The 23043-nt window shown below is 38.4% G+C and overlaps 1 protein-coding gene across 6 annotated transcripts in view; it reads right to left on the bottom strand.

Moving 5' to 3' along the window:
* COL25A1 (collagen type XXV alpha 1 chain) overlaps positions 1–23043 on the bottom strand; it is a 478322-nt gene that overhangs the window by 114322 nt on the left and 340957 nt on the right. For 5 of the 6 annotated variants that reach the window (XM_032633192.1, XM_032633196.1, XM_032633193.1 and 2 more), the window contains exons 1-3: positions 17929–18123; positions 9220–9327; positions 7627–7662 (exon numbers count right to left, since the gene is read on the bottom strand). In XM_032633192.1, coding sequence (XP_032489083.1) covers positions 7627–7662; positions 9220–9234 — 51 coding nt within the window. In that variant the 5' untranslated portion in view covers positions 9235–9327; positions 17929–18123. Of the gene's footprint in view, positions 1–7626; positions 7663–9219; positions 9328–10083; positions 10156–17928; positions 18124–23043 lie in introns of those variants that run through there. The other variant, XM_032633191.1, reaches the window with a different exon arrangement.

Here is a 23043-nt window from a genome sequence, read left to right as displayed (position 1 = left end):
TACTTCTGATCACTGGAAAGAGTTCTCAGTGTTCTGTTTTTTTTTAAGATGGCCATCTAAAACTTTTAATCAAATTGAAAAAGATATAAAGCAAAACTTTTCTAGTCTATATAAATAATGATATTATGAAATAAAATGGTTACATCACAGTAGTACCTAATGGAATCAAAATACTAGGGTGAGTCATCCAACATCATCTATTTAGAAGATACATAGACAAGCTCTTCTGGTGGGAAGTTAGACATCATTCTATTTTTCTCCTTAAAGTTCTCAGGTTTGAGGCAGTTGTTTCCATTTAAGTATCTGGGATTTTCTTCTGTTTCAATAATATCATTCCATAATTTCTATTATTTGAAGAAGTTCCTCTAAAACAGGTCTCCTTCAGAGCCTATCAATACGATGACATGTTATTATATGAATTCATGAATATTTGATGAAAAGTTTTAAATGCAGTCATTAATTTTTTAAAAGAATACATTCTTTTTGACTTCTCTACCTCATGTGCTGACTTTTTGGGGAAAATATTAAACCTGGATGATTCATTTGTTGGTGTTTCCCCAAATCGTGACGCTCTGACCTCTTTATTGGAGGTCTCTTAAATGCTCAGGAAATTAAAGAAGCCATACATTTTTCTCACCACTTGAGGAAACCAGGACCCAAGACTAAATATTGGATATTAACTACCACCAGCAGATGAAAGACGGATCTAGGTATTAGAGAATCTATGTTCTGATTAGGTCCCCAAACAGAGATTCTATCACCTCTTACCAAATATCCAAGGCTCAAATTAGTTCAATCCATCCCTTCTAAATATTTAATAAACTGTTTCTCCTTGCTGCATCCAAAATGGAAATGACCCGTAAAGAAAGAAAAATTAACAGGCTTCCTCTGCCCTCTGTGATTAAGCATACTTCCCTAGTGTACCATAAAGGAAACAAATTTATGGTTCATGAAGGCCTGTCACCCTACACTATGCTCAGTAAAAAATATTTCCACTGAGTAAAGTACAAGTGCTTTTGCTATTTTAAATCAACAATGCTAAGAAACACTAACTGCTAAAATTTAAATATCCTACGACCAGCAGAAGGAAGACTTAAATTTAGAACTCTAATATGTACTCATCTACTGTCCAGTTCTGTTTCCTATCTAGACCAGCCTTACCCAACAGAACTTTCTGGAACAGTGGAAATAGTCTCTATTGCCCAATCCAGTAGGTAGCCAGTAACCACATGCGACTACTGAGCACCTGAAATGTGGCTAGCGCCACTTTTAGAAACTGGATTTTAAATTTTATTTAATTTCAGTTTAAATGGCCACATGTGGCTAGCGGCTACTATATTGGAAAGTGTAGACCTAGCAGATCTACACTGTAAAATGCGTAAGACGACAATCGGGTGAACTGGATTCTATCCTAGTTCTGCCACAGACTACTCTATGAGCTTGGTCAAGTTATTTGTTCACTCTGATGCTGTTTCTTTATCTGTGAAGTGATTAACTAGATGATTCTTAAGATTTCTTCCAGATCATTTACACTCTAGTTAAAAAACAGTCACAGAGTGTGACTAAAAATCGCTACAGTTACTTTCCCTCATGAAAATCAGTCCTTTAGTTACACCATGCATATTCATGAACACACATATACTTCAAATTATCTATAATACATGAATGAATACATGAAGATGCAGAAGAAAAAGTAGTTTTCTGTTGGATTTAGCCTGCTTAATCCTACTCCTGGCATGCGATGATATTGGATGAGAGAAAAATATAAACAGGATTTCCTTGCATTAGTACCTGATTTACCGATTCATTGAATTATGCAGTCATTCAGTTTATTGAATACACTAAGCACCAGACACAATTATTTTGTGATGCGATAAATGCTGTGGAGGAGGGGAGAAGGCAGCTTCTAAATTAGCTTGGGGGAGTGTGAATGTCTGTGAATGAGGAAGTGTGTGTGAAGTTTTCTCGAAGGAGGTGACCAGAGCAGAAGTCTATTTTTTTGAGTCCATTCAGACACACGGCCCCAGTACTGCCCTTAGCCCTGGGCAAGAGGGCTCCTGTGTTAGGGTCCACACTTTAGAGATCTCTTCCCTGACTGCACACCTCCTCCTGTGGTAGCCCACCTCCTGACCTTAGACTGTACTTCGGGTTCCTGGGACCTTGGGATTCTCTGCCCCAATGACTGGAGCTCCCTTCAAGGGCTGTGAATTGTCTCTCTCCCAGGTCTGTTCTTCTGCAGGTGAACCACACCATTGGTGTGCACTACAATAAACTGGAGGATGGGGCAAAGAGGTGGGTATTTTGAGGCACGCGGATGGAGTTTGATCCTGTGAGCATCCCAAATGTCTACATATGAGAGCTTCAGTCTCATAGAGATGCGGATATTAGGTACCCGTGGGAGAGCCGGGGAGCAGGCCTCGGCCCATTTGGAAAACCAAGTATTACAGGCTCTGGTGGGTTGCAAGGACCCTGTCGGCGTGGCATTTACATGTACTTCATGGACAATCAGATTAAGTGAGAATAATAAAGCAGTAGAACAGTTGCTAAGGCACCCCGGCAGGCAGTGTAGCGTTCACAACTGAAGTAATGCAGTTTCACCAAAAAAGGTTTCATCGCTAATGTCTAGTCTAATAACTAAATATCCTAAGATGAGTTTGGTCATTTTGGTTATTTGTGATTTGAAGGTTTGTTTGCCTCATGAAGAGAAGCCTGTTACTGTGTCCGATGTCTGCCACCCTGCTGATCAATGCGGTTGAGACAGCAAAGTACAATTAAGTAAAATGATAAGTTTTATCAAATCTGTGGGATAGCAGTGCATTATAACTAAATATGTTTAAAGTAAATCTTCACATATTGGTTAATTCAATTTTATTTTAAATGAAGCAGAAGCAATTATCTATGCTTATGTTATTAGCTACCATAAACTACATTATATTCACTTGACACAAATGTATTAAATGTGTTTGCAGGCAAAATCAAAATAAACTAAAAAGTATCTATAACTTCTTTGGATACAATCCAAATTTCGCTTTAAGGAACAATAACAGAAAAACTTTTCTGAGTTTTGAACTCTCAGACACCACCAGGGCCCAGCGAATGACATTTGAAGTACTCTTATAATTCAGAAAGAGATGAATGGATACGCTATGGAGTTTGCATATATTTGGGGGGCAGGAGAGGAAGGAAGGGTTTCAGTGTAGGGAAAGTGATACGGTCTATGAAACCTTGGTTATATACACTTTGGACAAAAAAATAATTTGCAGGAAACTGGGACTAGTTGGTATATTGAATATATATCATTTGTCTTTTATGTTTTTGAGAACTACTATATTTGTCAAAGAAAGAAACAGTAAGGATATCAAAAGGAAAGACACTTTCAAAAATACTATTCTAACAACTATTTAACCTCCTGAAGAACTGAAAAATAAAGACCGTTTGTGCCGGGGTTCAGAGCTTTAGCATTTCCAGCTGTGGTCAGTTCTTGGTTTGATTCTTGAGTCTAATTTTATAAGCCAGAGAGATTCTCTCCTTATTTAGATGGAGTCCAGTTCGTTTTAGCCCATGATTCTGCCTTTTAAAATCTCCTCTAGAACTTCTCGCAAAACCTGAAGGTCTTGTTTATGGAATAGGTGCGCAGCAGGGTTAAATAAATGTGGCACTGCTTGAGAGGCAGGACTTCTTTTTTATTCTATTAGAGATGCTGTTAATCTTCAGATGATTATTTTTGCGATATAAAATATACAGCGTGGATTATGAAAACGAATTCCCCACCTGACACACTCATAAACAGTTTTGAAAGAGCTAATTTTAGACCAGTCCTAGTTTTTTCATTTCATCATTAGAGACATTTTACATTTTAAAAAATTCTCTAGTGCCTCTCAAGAGCCTCACGTAAGCAAACACTCCTCCATGGCGCAAACCAACAGAGGTAGTGGGTTTTGCGTACTGTGGAAAAGATGAGAGCGGTGGTATATATTATCTTCCCTTGTCTGAGCTGGTGGAAGGGAAGGGGTGTGTTATGAAAAGGTGAGGAGGTAAGAAGATGTGATATATAGGAGAAGACCAAACACAATGATGGCAACAAACAGGACAAAAGGAATAAGTTGCATTGTCAATCACAGTATTTGACACACTCTAATTTAATTGACAGCTATAGTCACACTGTCGTTAGCCCTTATGTCTCATAGAGTGGTCTTTCTGTACGCCACGTTATGTCATTTGACATTTTTGCCTTAACAGCAATACTTCTCATTTATGGAAGTCTGTGTTCCATAAAGCATTTTCATATTTTTATTATTTCACTTGCTTCTCACCATATTCCAGTGATATAGGTGGAATAGGAATTATTGCCTACATTTTATAGACCAGTAAAAAGGATCACAGACGATAGTCATACACTCCTGAATTGTTCTGAGGCCAGAATTACTAGTAATATGTACTTTTCTTTCTACCAGACTTTGAGTCAAGACACAAACACCCACATACGCACACATATGTATAATATTTGAAAGGAAAAAGAAAATTTCTAAGGAAATTCTTCTCCTCATGAAAGCTGCTATTATATTTCCGGTATCTTCTCTCTTTGAGATGGGTTAAAATACACAGGTGCTATTTAAGTTAGTAAACATAATGATTTTTTTCAAATGATACTTTTAAAAATAATAGAAATATTTCACTTTAAGCAAATATGTAAAAATTCAGTTTGCTGGGAAGAGGAATTAGGGGACTGTATTGCTTTATGAAAAGACTCTGAATGGGATTGCTTTAAATAGCAAAATTTCCCAGCACATTTAAGCTATGTTGATTTATGAAAATCTGATTCATATAGAACTTTACAGGAATACATCTGTTATATAAATCCATGCTCACCTGTAATTTACTGTAGAGGGAACAACTGAGTGATAATAATAATAACATACTCATACAATTCTTCATTATATATTTTAAAGGGCTTTCTCCTAATTCATCGCACTTGTCTTTGGCAACCTTATAGGGGAGGCAGAGAGGGCATGATTTGCCTTTCTTTACAGATGAAAAATTGAGAGGTTAAGTGACTTGCCCAAGGTCAGACAGACAGACCATTCATTTACTGCTATTTGAGTGATGTAGTTTTAACAGGGTAGTCAAGGAAGTAAGGTTCTTCCTCTTAATTTTTTTTTTTTAACCAGCTGTGAAGGCTATTAAAACAGAGGTGGATGATCTCACAAATATACTGTTGGATGAAAGAAGCCAGACACAAAAGTTGCATATTGTATGATTCTAGTAATATGAAATTCAAACACAGGCAAAATTAATCTGTGTTGGCAGAAGAGGGAGATGGTGATGGGGGGGATGGGTAAAGGGGGTTTCTAGGATATGATAACCTTCTATTTCTTGATCTGGTTTGTGGTTGCACAGCTATGTTCACTGTGAAAATTCACTGAGATATATACTTATTTGTCTACTTATTAAATATATATTATACAAGTTTTCTTTTAGAAATGAATTTTACATCTTTAAGAACAGTACAATGCTGTACTTTAGAAGATCACTACATTAGACATATCCTTTGAACATTTGTGATTTCAACTGAGTTTCTCAGCTTCATTTTTTGAAATGAGAATATGAACTGTATCTGAAGAGTTTAAAGAGAGAAGAGAGGTTCAGAGAAAAATACCCAGGATCATCTTTATCTGAAAAGTTGCTATATGAAATGGGAAACCAGAGCAAACTAAGACAATGACATAATTCATTTAGGACTAGGTGGAACATTTATATTTAATGACATTAAGCTAGGAGTGGTAGGGAAATGGGACTAATTTGTTATTCACACCGTGTATTCTAGAGCGTGTATATGAATTTAAGGAAGATAAGATTATAATTTTTTAAACATCCATTTTTATTTTAGAACTTTGCTGTGATGCTGCAAATGGGCATCAGGGTAGAAAGCCTGCGGCAATGATAAAAATCATAGGCTCTGCACATCTGGGGACAAACAATGGCTCCTAAGAATCCTAAGTAGCCTTGGACGTAAGAGTGTATGGGAGGAATATGTTTTGACCGTTATCCACAATAGAAATTACAGGTGCATTCAATTGCATAAAGCAATTTCAAAATTTCTATGGTAGTTTTCCAAAAACTCTTCACCCCCTCTGATCCTATAACCTGGAGAGCTAATGCTGCCCTTGTATGCAAAGTTACCACGGATGACAGATGTTTTATTTAATTTTCACATATGGTCTTTTGTTGTTGTTGTTTTTCTTTCATTTTATTCTTTTTAAAAAGAATCCATTATAGTACTCCCGGCCTGATTGTCTGTATCAAATATCTATCTTGATACTGTAGGTCAGAAACAGAGAATTTCCAGGCAGTGGGTCAGGTGTGGTCCCAGGATGTTTCCATTTCACCAGTGATGTTTTGAAGGCAGCTACATGACAGCTAGGACTACAGCTTGCTGAGTGTCTCCCCAGGAGGGCTGTTGAAGGCATCCTGTGCAGGGAGAAGCCTTTGACCTTTAGCCCATGCACACATTTGTTTTAATTCTTGACCAACTAGCGTGTTCTGATGCATTCGTTTCACTAAGACCTAGCTTCTATTTTTTTTTAAATACATTTTATATCCTGAGCACCTGCAGGCTGCATGCCACACATCGCGTGAAATGGACATGATCAAGTGGACCGTCATCACTGCATCCAGGCAAGTGTGAGACATAGCTGTCCTCTGGAATTTGAGTTATTAGAGCGTCATCCTGTGTTCCCCAATATTGTTCGTGTCACAAAGTAGGTCAGGAAGGTAGCTCCAGAGACAGGGAGGAAGTGACAGGGAGAGGTAAGTTGAAGGAATTCTACTCTTTGGGGCTCAGCAGGCTGCCCTAACTTCTCTTTCACTGGCAAAGCATAAACAAACTTGAGGAGCTGGGACCTGCGTGTTTACGCGCAAGTCCAAGAGGAATCATTTCATGATCTTTTTTAATGACAGAGATCAGGAACGCACCACTGTTTCTCTCTGGGTGGGAGGACAAATGATATTCAAACCATAACTGCTGACATTTTAACCACTAACTTACCGTTTTACTAACAGTTTCAGGGATCGAGAAGGCACAACTGTTCTCTCCCTTCGGCAAAAGAAAAACCTCTGGAATCACTGTCGAAGGTTTGCTCTACTAGTTCACAGGTAGTGACACCTGGTTCCTCTGAAATCTCATTTCTGTTGAAGCTAATAGGCACATCCCTGAATTTAATCTCTTATAACAGAGTCTTCCTCAGCATCCTCTGTCACTTGCTTCACCTGGAATCTCCCTCTTTTTTCCTCCTGTATCAGTTCTGCAGATGTGTTGTCATGTGATCCTTAGCATGTGATGGACAGGCCCTATCACTTCTTTTTTGGTTGTTCGTTTTAAAGGAATACATTTTTTTTTTTAACCATTAAAAAAAATTGAAGTATAGTTCATTTACAATGTTGTGTTAGCTTCAGGGGTACAGCACAGTGATTCAGTTATCCCTATCACTTTTTAACTTTTACTAATTCTCACTCTTTGTTACAGATCACAGAACAGGCACACTTGTTACACACAGTCTTGACCACAGTTTTGAGTAACTTGTCTTTTCATTCTTTTCAGTATCGAAAAAGATAAATTCAGATACTTGCCATCAAGCCTTGTTCTCCCGGTTTCCCTGGTTCACCCTTAAAAAAGAATAATGATAATTTTATTAATGCTGTAAACAGTAAAAACCAATTTCAATCTTCTTTTTTTCTTTTTCACAATATCCACTAGGGATCTTGAATGTCAAATATATACTTTTTAGGCTAAAGAAAGGAATGCAAATACAATGTCATTTAAAGAGCGCTGACGTTCTTTCTTCAAATGCATTTTATAAACATTTTAGGATTTAATACAACGAATCTATATTACAGCAGAGATTTAAGAATTATGCCAAGAAGGTATTCTAAATAAAAAGAGTAGGAGTGATTATACTGTAAAGCAGCTATGGGTTCTCTATCTTTTGGGGTTTCATCCCAAGAAAAGGTGAGACATTAGAAGACACTTTTAGGATGAAACCACTACCTCTGATGGTCCAGTGAAGGCAGTTCTAACAACCAGCATATTACGCTGAAAGTCAATTCCTTATTTCATATGACAAATTTATAGCAACTTTTGGTGAGGGGCATGAGGCTTATAAGAAGGTTGTCCCAGCAAAGTTTTAAAGTACCCTACAGTCTTAAAAAAAAGAGTCACTCAAAAATTACATAAATATATACATATAAAAATGAAATCTACCAAAACATTAATGACTATGGCTGATTTGTTTTTTCTTTTTTGGTTGCCTTTATTTTCAAATTTTTCTACTTTGTGGATAAATATTTTATTATTACTTTTGTACTACAAAAACACTGATGAAAATAATTTAAGTTAAAGCAATACATTAAATAAATAATTTAATTCAGCAATAAACCTGAATTTCACGTCCTAAAGTCATAAGTGTACAAATTTTTGACCTTTTCCATGTATTTCTTTAAATTGCCGAGTTGCCTCTACCCAACCAAACCATTTATCTAGTGTCCTGTGCTACTACTCTATTATTGACACTTGACCAATCTTAGTAGCTAAGTACTAAGTAAATTAGTACTTAGATCTAAGTGTTGAGATCGCTGTTAAGTCATTTCTATTAATAAGCTTCACATACAAAGGACAAACGATATTCCAACCATAACCACTGATGTTTTAACCATTAATTTTACTATTTTATTAGTGATTGGGGGGGTCAAGTTACTTGCAAGGGATAAATATTAGGAAGATTTACCTCTTTTACTTTCCATAAATTGCATAGGACTTTATTGTCTCTATTTTGATCCTTTGTAAAATGTTATCAATCTCCCACCTAGTTTGTCAAGCTAGTCTTCCGTTTCAACCAAAGGCATCGAGGTACTCTATGGCAGTCAGGACACAAGTGAGATCGGGCGTCTCCACTCGCAGCCTTCTTGAGGCTTACCTGAAGACCAGGTCAGTTGCTGTCTCCAGGCGTCTCGCCGTGGTTTGCGTGGGTGCCCCGAGGGTTGAGTGGTAAAGCAGATTCCAGCTGACAGTACCCTCTCCGCTCCGGGACTTTCCTATCATGCCACTTCCTTCAACCCACTCCGCTCACTTGACCTCTGCCACCCCCGTCCCCAACTCCAACCCAATTTTCAGCGCTTTAAAGGAAGCAAAACCTGTGAGAACAACTGATCCAAAAAGCAACTCACAGGCACTCCTGGCATTCCGCGGGGGCCATCTTTCCCTGTGTCCCCAGGAGGCCCTCGTGGGCCTGGAGGTCCTGGAGGGCCTGGAGGCCCAGCCTGTCCTTGGTCACCCTACGATGGAGAAGGGGACAGACCAACAATAACCGTGAAAGATAAAGACCCAGGTCTTCTTTTCAACACTTTAAATTTCTATTATCTAATTCACATTTATACTGCGAAAAGACCCAGAACAACCACAAATGGTAAAGCCTGTAGGCAATTTGCCTGCCAGTAGGAAGCAAATAAATATTCATGCTGGGCGAGCTGAGTAGACGTTGTTGAAATCAAAGCAGCTCAGAAACCAGCACTCTCAGCTCTTGGAAATAGTGTATATGTTACCATGATACTCAGAGCTGGCAGAAAACGTCTGCATAACTTTATCCGTGACAATGCTGCATCAGTTATATTCACCTGGCTTAATAAAATGGCTGCATTTAGAGTTGGACAAATATTTACTTTTTCATAACCTATAAAATTAAACATACAAGGCTCTTGTCATGCTGTGTAATAATTTATAAATTACCAAAGCTAGAGAGCTTAGAAACTGGATCTATCACTGCATGTAATTTTTAAGCTTTCTTTTTTTTTTTTTTTTTTTTTTTAATTGAAGAAGAACTTAGATTGGCTTTCTATACCTTTTGGTTTTGGTATTTTCACATACATTTCAAACAAATGCAGCTCACTAAACATAATTTTGCTCTAGGATATTTTAAAATAAATACCCACCACCCACACTCTGCCTATGAGAGATAAATGGCAAAGCAGCAGTATACAGAGTAAAAATCGAATGTAAAGGAGAAATCAGACTCGAGCAAGGATAAGCACTACCTTAATGAGGCGGCGTTTAATGAGCTGCTGATCAGCAGAGAGAAACCCATGATTGATTTTAGGAAACACCATCTGATCAGTCAGGTGAGGTCAAAGGTTGGAGTTCAGAGGTGAGAGAGTTGAAGAATAGGCATCAGAAGGCCCCAAGAAAGAAATAAAGATACACACATTAGACTCATAATAACCATCAAACAAAACAGAACTGGCGCTTGTGTCTGACATCGGACCCTCTGGCTCTTCTTGAAAGAAACAGAACCCTGAAACGGGATGGGGAAACCAGATTTTTAGTTAGAAATGAATCTTTTTCTGCTGTGGGCGTTGGGCCTCTTTCAATGTTGTGTGTTAAAGAAGCAGGTAACCTGGGGCCACCTGCATCCTGCACGCTGAGCGGAAAGTCCGGAGACGAAGCGCCAGTTCAATTTCCGTCAGACTCCTCAACCAGCATAACGCGGCACGAACTCGACTGTCATTTTATGGATGCCCGAAGTCCAGAGTATTTAGGATTGTTCAATCCACTGAAAACTGTCACAGAGCATTGCGGTGCATGCCAATCAAACCACCGAGGCGTGGCACAGCCTCACAGAGCTTGCCTGCCTCTCTTCGACTTCGATACACTCTTCTCCTATAGGCTCAAGATTTTCCTTCTTAATGGACGTTTGACCTCACTGATGGAGGTGAGGTTCCAAGTGCCCAATAACCTGTGTGTGTGAGGAAAGGACTGGACTCGGAAAGCCAGTTGAGCTGTTGCAGCTCACTCTTATGCTGATTGCGGGCTCTGACTGCGCGGGCATGGGTGCCAACCACGAACCTTGACGGTGAGGATCTGATTACTGTGCAGAGCGGCAACTGTGGAGAAGCCTGGCAGACCCTATGGACAGGGCACAGCACCAAAACAACACGACACAAAACGTCACACAGACATTCCACTGGTGGACAAACACAACAAGCACGTACCTAATGCCACCCCGTCCTGGCTCTAAGTCTTGCCTTGTTTGACACAGTAAACAGAATCAGACACATGAGGCCCCCAAGCCAACCATTTCTTAAAGGGAACGGTCAGCTTGAGAACTCAGGTACACTGGGATCTGTGTACATACGCTTAAGATTTCTGGACTCTTACGTACAAAATGTTAGTACAGAATGGAGATAACTACAGACTCTGTTATGAACACAACACTGTAATTTCCCTCTACTGATATTCTGTTTACAACTCAGGACATACAATACATGTATCAAATCTTTTTTGGACAACAGTGAACAGAATTTTGCAGTCAGATCAGATGTATTCCTCAGAATAAATGCAGTACGCGTCAAAAAATATAGTCTTACCACCCACATATCAAAATTTCTGTCTCCAATCATATGATGATTCTCAGGTCTTTCCTGTTTCAGGAATTCCTGCAGAGGTGGTGGATGGAAATCTGCCTCTTATAACATGTGTATTTCATGTCAGGGGGATTTATGGTCACACTCTGCAGTAATCACTTCTGTCACGTAACTTTTCCAAAAGAACTTGACAGTTCACACACCCCCTTGAAGCAGAAAAGTGGTTTTGAATTCCTTAACCAAGGAAAATGGGCAAAGGATATTTTAAAAGCCTGTACTTTACTAGCTTGTACTAACTTGTGTTCACAGGCGTTATCAGTTGGGTAGGTCTGAGAGAGAAATTTTGCCTGTGTTCTTTTTCCAACAACATGTGATATCAGAGCCTTGTATTCCAATTTTTTCCCCATAAAGAATACTTTTACCATACAAAAATTAAACAACAACCATGATAATATATGGTCTCGAGCGTCTGCAGGATTCCTTCCTATGTTTTCTCCTCCCCACTGCCTTTCTCCTCTTCCCACCCAAATCTACTTCGAGGATATTTCTAGAAAAAGCCAGAAAGTTTCTAGTTTTCAAATTTTATTAGTTTTGGTATATTTTCCCCCTGATTTCCTCCTTATTAGGGATATATTTTTCTTAAGAGAGACAATAAAATTATGTTTGTAGTCTGAGACATCGCTTCAGCCCTAATGCCTCTGATTCTTGTTCTTTAGAGCTGGGACTTCTCAGGAAGCAAAGCCTAGGAAATCTTATCCCTTTCGCCAAGTCCTATCTGATAAGGTTATTAAGTGGCTGGGTAGTTTTGAGGTGACCTATATCCTCTTTTTCTTCTCCTCAAGTAAAAGTCCTTTAAACAGAGACTCTCCACAAATTCAGAAATGCTACAAGTTGGAAAACAGATGTGTACAGTTTGCTTTTGTTTTACTATGGAATATGAGTTTAAAATGTTATTAGATGGTAACGTGCCAGCATCTTTCCATCTGTGACTCATTAGCCCTATATTACACAGTCAGAATTTTACATATAAACCTCGTATTTATGTAACAAAGAACAAAAACAGATACAAAAAAGAAGTCTATGAGGGATCAGCATCTTGATTAGTGGCGATAAATCATAGTGTTACTTTAAATGGGATTATCTAACAAAAATAATTTAAAATTAAAACCCTTTTAACAGCACACATGGTAGACCTTACAAATGCTTTGAAATTTGCATGTATAAATAAGTCACTTCTTGCACTAATATCTGAGCATGACCAGTTTGCTGTTTGATCACATTTTCTAAATGCTTACAAAAAAGCATTAAGTTTTAGAACTTAGTTTGGTTTCCAGTGTTAATGAGATCTAAAGAGAGAAGTGGTTAGATAATTCCCATCTCAGACAGATACTATTTCTCCAACAGAAAATCTCTATTTGAGGAAGCTGATTTTTTTTTTAACATCTTTATTGGAGTATAATTGCTTTACAGTGGTGTGTTAGTTTCTGCTTTATAACAAAGTGAATCAGTTATACATATACATATGTCTCCATATCTCCTCCCTCTTGCATCTCCCTCCCACCCTCCTTATCCCACCCCTCTAGGTGGTCACAAAGCACTGAGCTGGTCTCCCTGTGCTATGCGGCTGCTTCCCACTAGCTAGCTATTTTACGTTTGGTAGTGTATATATATATGTCCATTGCCACTCTCTCCCTTTGTCATAGCTTACCCTTCCCCCTCCCCATATCCTCAAGTCCATTCTCTAGTAGGTCTGTGTCTTTATTCCCATCTTACCCCTAGGTTCTTCATGACCTTTTTTTTTTTTCTTAGATTCCATATATATGTGTTAGTATACAGTATTTGTTTTTCTCTTTCTGACTTACTTCACTCTGTATGACAGACTCTAGGTCCATCCACCTCACTACAAATAACTCGATTTCGTTTCTTTTTATGGCTGAGTAATATTCCATTGTATGTGTGTGCCACATCTTCTTTATCCATTCATCTGTTGATGGACACTTAGGTTGCTGAGGAAGCTGATTTTATATTCCTCCATCATCTTAACAGTGGACATGCTACCAATCAGGTGCTTAGAGCAACATTTAAAAGATTTCATCAGTGAGTTAGGCAAAAGGACTTCAGGAGTTTACATGTAGCAGAGTAGAAAGGGGACAGGTGGGCAAATTCTCTTAAGTTCTAACAAAAATCCATGGCCTGGGCTATAATATCCTAGGACTCTGTGCTTTTCAAACTGGGGTAATGTTTGAAAAAAAGCACATGCCAGTGTCCTGGGGAGAGTTTAAAGGCAATAATAAATATGGTACCTCTTCCTTAAGAGTCCATTTTAATGAATGGTGTGTGTATATATATATATATATATATATATATATATATATATATATATATGTATGTATGTATGTATGTATATTTGGCCGCATCATGTGGTATGCAGGATCTTAGTTTCCCAGCCAGGGATTGAACCTGTGCCCCTGCAGTGGAAGGGCGGAGTCCTAACCACTGGACGGCCAGGGAATCCCCAATGGTAAATAATTTGAGACATTTTTATATAAAGCAAACGTTGACATATTTGGGATAGAATGTAAAACTTGCACACATTTTTAAAAATGTTACCATTTGACGGTGGTAGAGAACCTCATCTCACAGGGGATATCTCCAGGTCACAGAGACACTCAGCTGATTCTGCTTCCTGCAGAAAGTCTTTGGAGGGTAAGTTTGAAAAGCCCTGTGCTGAGTGCTTGTCTGTATGGCTAGGCTTTGTGTGACTCTAACTGCTAGGCTGCCCTAGCTGTTCACACAGAGAGCGTACCTTTTCATCACCCATGCCATCCTTCCACAGTATCATTAGTCACAGTCCTTTCTAAATAACTGGAATGGACATATTTCACTTGGTTTTACATCTTGGAAAACTTGCCTGGTACACAGATGGTTTGAGTGGGTGTGGAAAAAAAAAAACCGTCTCCAGAAAAACATGGAGAACGAGCCCAGGAATAAGCTGAAGTACTGAAATCATTTGTACACATTTTCACCCCCCAATATTTTGAGCTCTTAAGAAATTGGATATACAAGCGTGTAAAACTACTTTATAGAATCCATCTTCCTGAGCATAAAGACTCAGATAACTTCATGAATCTTCCCCACATTCTGTGAAGTAGGTAACCAACCAGGACCAGTGTTTTGACACCATTACAGGAGGAACTCTATCTCCCTTCATTACCTTCTAGAAGGAAAGACGCTGGCCTACCCCAAAGGGATGGTGAACAAATAAGTAATTCATAAGAAATGCTGCTAACTACTTGGAAGCCATAAATTCAAGATGCTATTGTCATTTTTACTGTGTACTCAGAAATGATGAGTGTTACATGATTACATTATAGTGAGAAACTTTTGGGTTTTGTCAAGAATATTCAATAAGGCAATGATAGAGCCAGAAACTTAATCCAGGAATTCTGATTCCAGACTTTGTCATTATGAAATGTTGTGTTTATAATTTCTCTCTACTTGTTTTATAGTTTAAGTATTAGAAAGCTTAAAAATAGATGAATATACAACAATATTTAAGAAGTATTTACTGAGTCCCTTCTGTGCAGTCTTCACTGTGCTAGGCCCTGGGGATTGAATGGAAAGGACCCTAAGCTCACTGGGTTTAATGTGTGGCGGGGAAATAGGAAAAAATAAGCAGCCAGTAATGATAGGAAGCGATAATCATTACAATGGAGGAATGGAGGGGCTGCAAAAGAAATAAAACGTGCACCTAATGCAAGGTTTGGGCAGCCATGGAAGACTCCCCAGCCAGGTGGAAGAGGGGATGGGGGTTGGCAAGGCAAAAGTAAAATCAAAGACAGAATGAGCATTTAGGAAGATGTTACAGTAGTCTAGTTGAGGGACTGTGCCCTAGAACTAGAGGACAAACTGATAGTTTCGTGTGATATTGAGGAAGTAGAATCCATAGGACTTGTAGCTTGGCTGAGAACATAAGGGAGAAAGGGGAGCAGAGAATGGTCCTAGGTCTCTAGGTTGAGCAACTGAAAGATGGTAGAGGGAACACTAGAAGGAAGAGGGTTTTCTGGGGCAGGCAGGTGGTTTCAGATGATGAGTTCAGTTAGCTTGCTGAATTTGAGGTGTATATGGACAACCAAGGGGCAGACACTATTTTATATGTGCATATAAAATAGTCAGGAGAGAGGTGGGAATCACAAGTCATAGGGCTATGTGGGGTCACCTAGGGAGGCTGTAGAGAGAACAGACCTAGGAAGGAACCCTTGGAAAGACTTTGATTTAAGGGATGAACAGAGGAAGAGGTAACTACAAATAGGATTAATAAAAAGTGGTTGTAGAAACAGGAGGAATGTGAACTTTCCTAACAAAGATTCTGTACAGGCAAATGACTCAAGGTGGTAGACACACTTGACTCCACTGTTTACTGCATCATTCATTATGCTGAATAAATGCACATAAATGACCCATAGTAAGAACAGGCTAACAATGGCCAATATCACTGATGATGGATGCTTACTAGTAAGCACAAGGGAGTGTCCGTGAGGTTGTAGAGGTCTGGAGGAAGAAATAAACAATTGTTTTAATTATAAAGTTGGTCAAGGGGCCCCCATAGCAAATCGTATTGGAAGAAAAGATATGTGTTATGCTGAGAAATGAGAACCCCTGAGTTTCTCCATAATGTAAACAGTATCATAATTCTGTTTACCCAAAACATATCATGCATTGCGACACAACCATTACAGTGGGTCTGTGTGTAGCATAAATAAAGACACATATTCCTAGAAGTTGATAAAATGATTTCTAGCTAAGAGAGACCAGATGGGGAAATATTATAATAGATAGCAAAAATATTTAGGTAAAAGAATAACTTTAGTTTAACAGCAGGAACTCTTAGAAGGCTAACTAAGGAAAAAAATTAAAAGGAGGAAATTTGCTGCTAAATCATTCCATATTGCAGTAGATGGCATAATCTGTCTGAAGAGAAAAATCAACCATATGAAGCTAAACAGCTAAAAGAATCCTTTGAACAACCAAATAATATGAGCCCTGAAGCCTGTGAAAAATCAGTATTTATAGCTGGCTGAAAAAGACTGTCTTATGATAATTATGGAAAGAACTAGCTTTCTGTAGTTAAATTAAATATTTGGCTCAAAAAGTTAATTTTTCCTTTCTATAGATACTCCAAGTTCCATGCTATTGTGTTCTATCATAAATGTTAACCCTAGTCACTCCAGGAATTATCTTTTATATGTATATGATAAATGTGAATTTACAAATTATTTAGAAGAGAAAGAGAACAATGCAATCTCTACATTGACAAAGTCATGTCATTAAATACTATAGCCACTGAAATGCTATGTAAGCAAAGACAAACTGCAAAGGATCTATAAACAAGCAGAAAGATGGCAGAAAAACTTCAACACTGGAAGAGGTAAAGAATAAGCAAAACCACCTGAAGTACACATACTGAGACAGGATCTCCTTGCTATGATCTAAGAAGGGATTCCAGGGGGTGTTGTGTTTCCCGAGGGCATACAGCTAAGAAACACCAACAAAAGATAAGACGTCATGATAAGAGGTAGGATTCCAGGACTGCCCCAGCCCAAGGGAACCAGAGAATGCAGTGTAGATGTGGGAAACAGGGAAGAAAACAAAAGAGCCTCACAGTCTGGAAAATAGTGCAAAATTAAAATTATGTCAATTTTATTTATATAAACTTTGCTATCATTGAATCAGTCCTCTGTTAGGGTTTCTTAATAATAATAAGGTAATAAATAATGATGATGATGGTAATGATAGTAGTGGATACTCATATGATACTTACTATGTGCCGGGTATTAGTTCTAAGAGCTTTAGCTCTTTTACTCCTCACAACAACCATTTGACAGATGAGGAATTGGAAGCACAAAGAGGTTATGGGTTTTGCCCACCTAAATATAGGAGCAGAGCCAAGATTCACACCCCAGCCATCTGCTGCAGAGTCTACCCTCTTAGCCACTATACATCCCATAAATCCTTCACAGTCTCTGAATTTCATTCCCATTTATTCATTCATTTATTCAAGAAGAATTTATACTACTCTAATAATTATGCTTACTATAAAAAAGGCAATATTTGGACACTGAGATTAGAAAGACTTTCCCCAGGCTTCATGGAGCTTAGAGTACAATGAAGTCATGCAGACATTAAACGGGCAATTATGAATGTGGCTGGGATCTCTTTTCATATAAGTGTCTATGCTCTTTTTCCCTTATAGTCCTCCATTTCCTTTGTCCCTCAATCAAGCTCTTGGTTGGCCATCTGCTATTGAGTCAGGAGAGGTACGAGGAGGCAGGGTGGAAAAGAAAACTTGCTTGCCAACATTGCTAGAAATCAAAAATATCTAGGAAGATATTCCCCCAAACTGGAAGAGAGGAAGGAGAACTGTGGTCCTCGAGAGCAGAGGGGGCCTAAGCCCTGCTTCCCTACAGCACTTCCAGGAAGGTAACAATACCTCAAAGAAGAAATGGCTATGTGACTTACCTAGATGCACAGGACCAGGGGCAGCCTTGCAAAAGATTTCCCTGTCTGAAGCATGGCACAGAAACAGCAGAGAGTCCCCCATGCCCCAGTGATGCAGCACTGACACACTGTTTCTGAAGGGCCTTGCAGGTTAGCTGGGCCACGCTGCCTTCTCAGCAGCAAACTGTGTGGACCGACAGGAGAAGACAAGGTGCCTCTCAATTCTCACCCCCAGACCTTCTGATGCTATAAGACCGCAGAAAAGTGAGTCTGTCCAAAAGGAGGAAGAAAGTGTGGAAATCTCAAGAAGACTGATGTTTGTTGTTTAGTCAACAAGTGGAGATGTAGGTTCAGAAATCAAATTGTTATAGAAAATTAAGTCTTTAAGATGACCAAGAAATTAATTTTTCTTAATCATCTGAGGTTTTGGATGAGAATCATACCCTCAAAGTGAATATGATGACTGTTAGCAAAACAAAAGCTATGAGAATGCAAAGAAAGGGGACCTAACTGAGGTCAGCTGGTCAGGGAGGACTTCCCAGGGAAGTGATGTTTAAGTTGAGACCTGCATAATGAAGTACCCTGTAGTGCCTGGCCACTCTCCAAGGGCTCTGCTGCCTTCCTTCCTGACAGTATCAGCAAGATGAATATTGGAACCAAAGAGAAAGTATATTTTTCTTTTCCAAAGATATGCTGAATCTACACTTAGAATACAAAGATTAGGTCGTGTTCTAGGTATTCCCTTGAGATCTAGACCCTGTTCTCCACTTGAGAAGGTTAGGATAAGGGCAATGGCAAGGACTATGGGTGTGGGATTCCTGTAGGAGGTTAGATTGATGAGATCAAGAGAGATTATACTAAAACATCCATTCCTTCATCTAACAAGTGACTCTTAAATATGCCAAATATAGTGAAAGAAGCTGTAAGTGTTTAAATCTAGTAGGGAAGGGAGGTTATCACATGATTTTCAATTCAAATGGAAAATATACTAAATTAGTGCTGGTTAGAGGAGCAGGCAGTATGCTTTTTAAGCACATTCTGACTGGGGAATGGAGTTGTGCCTCTGTAGAGGTGGGATTTGAGATGGGTGAAGAAGGATGAAAAGGACGATGCTATTTGAGGTGCGGTGTGAACTTGGGGCCTCTGGAAGAAGGTATTCCAGTCTGAAGTATAGTGAGCAAAAAGGAGGAAGGTATACTTGGAAATTGCTGGTAAGTTGAGTTTAGTTGGGGTGAAGCAGTTTTTAGGTAAGAGCCTAGAAAAGTTGATAGGGTATATATATGGGAAGTCTTCAAAAAAGCTTTAAAGGGGGAAGTTGTGGGAAACCACGAAGGTGTTTATAAAATGAACGTGCCATGCCATACGTGCATTTGAGGAAGACAACCCTGGCCAAATTATGATGAACAGATTAAAAATCAAGATGTAGTCCATGATCCTTTCTCTGCAATTCCAAAATTGAAAGTCCCTGAACACAAAACAATTCTTCATAAGTTTAACTAAAGATTTTTCTAACTTTGCAGCAAACCCATTTGGTGGCAAAAACTTATTTGAACAGATGTGAGGCTATTTCTGCTCACTAATAATCCTGCTTAGCGGGAACATGCATGCATTTCACAGCAGAAATTAATGGTTTAATTACAGAGTACCTCAGGCCTCTTTAAGGGTGTCAGACAATGCCTGGTGTATCAACAATATTAGCTTTCTAATACCTAAAAACTCTAAATTCTGAAACACATTTGACTCTGAGGGTTTCAAGGAAGGATTGTAAACTTGTTCCAAAATTGATGACAAAGATCCATTTAACAGAATTAAAGATTGTAAGAAGAGTAGTAAGTTTTGAAGATAAGGCAATGAATTTAGTTTTGAGAAATACAACTTGTTAATATAGGCTAGATTGCCAAATAGCCTGTCTAAATATATGGTAAACTGAATTATATATTATAAGTTATACCAGTTTACAGTAATTAAAAATAAATTTCCATCTATGATTTCAATTTTATATATTAATCAGAACTAGCCTGATCAATTGCTATCTAGTATCTTTAATTAATTGCTTTAATGAATAAATAAGCACATTATAGTTAGCATATAGGTTTTGCAAGTAAATGCAAAAACAGACCCGTGAAAATTTTTGATCTTTTAGGAAATTAAAAAAAAAATACAGAGATTTTTTTTAGAACATCAATTTGATTACCAAACACTGCATAATAATTTGCTTAACAATCCCACCCCTTTAAAAAATAAATCATGCAAAAGCTTTAATTCCACCCATCTGATTTTCATGCAATTTGCATGAAAATTCTGAATTATTTAATAAAAAATTAATAATCTTTTAATTCTCCAGGGATTTTCCCTCAAAGATGGTACAGTATCATGATAACATACAAGACAATAATATTCTGCACCTATACTTCTGTTGAAACCAAGGGGTGCTTTCTAGCTGAGGTTGCCAGGTCAAGGGCTCACCTCAACTTGCATATACCCCACCCACGTTCTGGAAGAAAACAGTCTACACTTGAGAGAGGAGGCACAGTAGGATCAGGAAAGAACAGTGCCAAGCAAATAGAAGGTTCATTTGCTGACAGGGCACCTTACACTGAAGGGAAAATCGGCATTTGTCCTGTGAGAAAAACTCAACTTTTTTTGCATTCTTCATTCTGGGAGAAAAGGAAAAGTGTCCTGTTATTCCCTAGAGACTCTATTTAGTGTCTGGCTTAATGGGTATTTGCTAAACTTCCTTTGTATGATATTAAATTGAGTTGACTTTAAAATTCCTTGGGCATGCTTCCTGGATGGCAGCCTCTTTTCTTCTTCCCTCAGAAGAGGTAGATGGCTAGAAACCAGCGTATAAAAGAGCTGGTGAGAGTCCCATGGGGCTCAGCTATAACAAGTGGACAGCTATCCTTGTATTTCCTAATCCACCTCTGAAGTTCACCCTCCCCCACAAATAAATTTGAGTCCACAGCTAACACTTGATAGCCCTCTGGGATAATGGAACTATTCAAAAATGACCTTAGCAACAAAAGGATAATGGAGTAGCAGAAGAGTTCACCAGAGAGTATTGTTACTTGTAGTAGTATCACTCGAGGTACGTTCCTCTACTAGTTAACTAGTCCTATTCTCTAATATCCCCCTTTAGTCTACATCCTAAATTTTAGTGTTTTCCCAGGGTCTGTTCAACTACTCAAAACTAAAATAGTCTGTGTCTTGAAAGCATCCCTGAAATTTGCATGTTTCCATATGGACCTAAAATACTGAATGCGATTTAAGACATTTGAATGCCCTATAATTATATTTATATTTATATTTGATGTTACTTGTTGAACACGGAGTAAATGCAAATGGCTCTAAGGACCAGGCAGATAACATTAATAACGGAGCAGGTTTAAGACAAAAGGAAGTGGGGATGCTTGGCTGAATAGGAGTCAAGCTGGGGCTAAAAGGAAACTAGGAGGACTTAACTGATTTTGCCACAGGGGAAGGCCTACCTAGTACTGCTACATCTTCACATGCTCCAAGAGAAGCCAGAAATCTGAGGTTTTTCTTTTTTTTTTTTAACAAATGCTTCAGATTTTAAACATTTGCTACCAATTCAAATTTACTTTAAAACATTTTATAGTCCAAACAAAAATACATTTGGGGGGAGGATCTGGGCCACAGAGTACTAGTTAAAGATCTCTGATCTAGTGTTTCTGAATGTTGAATTAGAAACGAGCCAAGTGTGGAAGGGCTTTGCTTCAGAAAGGAAGTAATTCAGTTAGTCCCTTGCAGGAACTTTATTTTGTTGTATTAACATTTGAAGAAAGGGCTATATGTTCTCATTGTATCAATCACATGTTGTAATTCAGACCACTGGTTCTTAAATCAAAAAACTTTCAAAATATACAGGACCTCTAGGAGGAAGAAGAGAACAAGGTGTAATTCCTTTTTGAAAAGGAAGTGATAGATACACTGTTATAGTGATATAACACCCCACAGTGATGGATCCGTTTGGGAGGAGTCCCATGATTTGACCTCCTCATGAAAGAGGCTGTTGTAATCTATGCGAGAGTTATGGTTTCTCCGGGAATCTTAGAATTTCCCAACTTCTGTGAAATTAAGTCTAAACTTTTTAATGATATGGATGTTAGAAATCATAATATGAACTTTCTCCTTTTTAGTTTTCATTTCCTGGCTGTGGTTGGTGATGATGCTATTTAATGAAATGCGATACATTTTTAACATTAAGTTGTGATATACTATGATGTTTATTATATCTACTTTTTTTTTTGTTTTTTTTTTTTTTTGCGTCACGTGGGCCTCTCACTGCTGTGGCCTCTCCCGCCCCGGAGCACAGGCTCCGGATGCGCAGGCTCAGCGGCCATGGCCCTCGGGCCCAGCCTCTCCGCGGCACGTGGGATCCCCCCAGACCGGGGCACGAACCCGTGTCCCCTGCATCGGCAGGCGGACTCTCAACCACTGCGCCACCAGGGAAGCCCTATTACATCTACTCTTTAAAAGTGATATTTATGTGCACCTATAATTTACTTGAAATAACTACACTGATAATATTCAAACTCTTTTTTTTTACCTCAAATTTCCTTTTATACCTTCCAATTTCAAATATTTAGATGATAATAAGCCAGCCAAAAATGTTAAGAGTAAAGATCAACTTGTCTTGGAAAGTTACTGAAAATGCCTGCTCAAAATAAGCTGTAGCTGCAGTTTCTGATGGGGTCGATTGTCTCTCTATTTAAAAGTACTTAATATGTCATGTATCAAAGGAACTTGCCACATATAACAGAAGCAAGATTGTTTTCCCTATGATTACAAGAATTATTTCAAAGTGTAACATCGCCTTTTAACTTAGTAAACATTAAATGAAATGTTTGCCTTATTTACCGGTAAATAAAAATAAAAAAGAATGAACAGTGAATAACTGTATTCTGTGTTTGAACATGTGAAATGATGGTATTAAACATAAATAAAACCAAGGAAAATATTTCTCTGGTGTCTTAAAAGATAAAAGTAATAGCCCAGTTTCCCAAGTAAAAACATATTTCATAGGCCTTATTTTAATTCAATGAGTCTACAGTTTCAGTACCCATAAGGACCAGAGTTTACATTTTAAAAACCAGGTGGCATCTGGTATACTCA

The sequence above is a fragment of the Phocoena sinus genome, chromosome 5 (assembly GCF_008692025.1).
Source record: "Phocoena sinus isolate mPhoSin1 chromosome 5, mPhoSin1.pri, whole genome shotgun sequence".
Classification (NCBI taxonomy): domain Eukaryota; kingdom Metazoa; phylum Chordata; class Mammalia; order Artiodactyla; family Phocoenidae; genus Phocoena; species Phocoena sinus.
The sequence above is the reverse complement of the archived record's forward strand: the minus strand, read 5'-3'. Positions and strand labels throughout refer to the sequence as shown.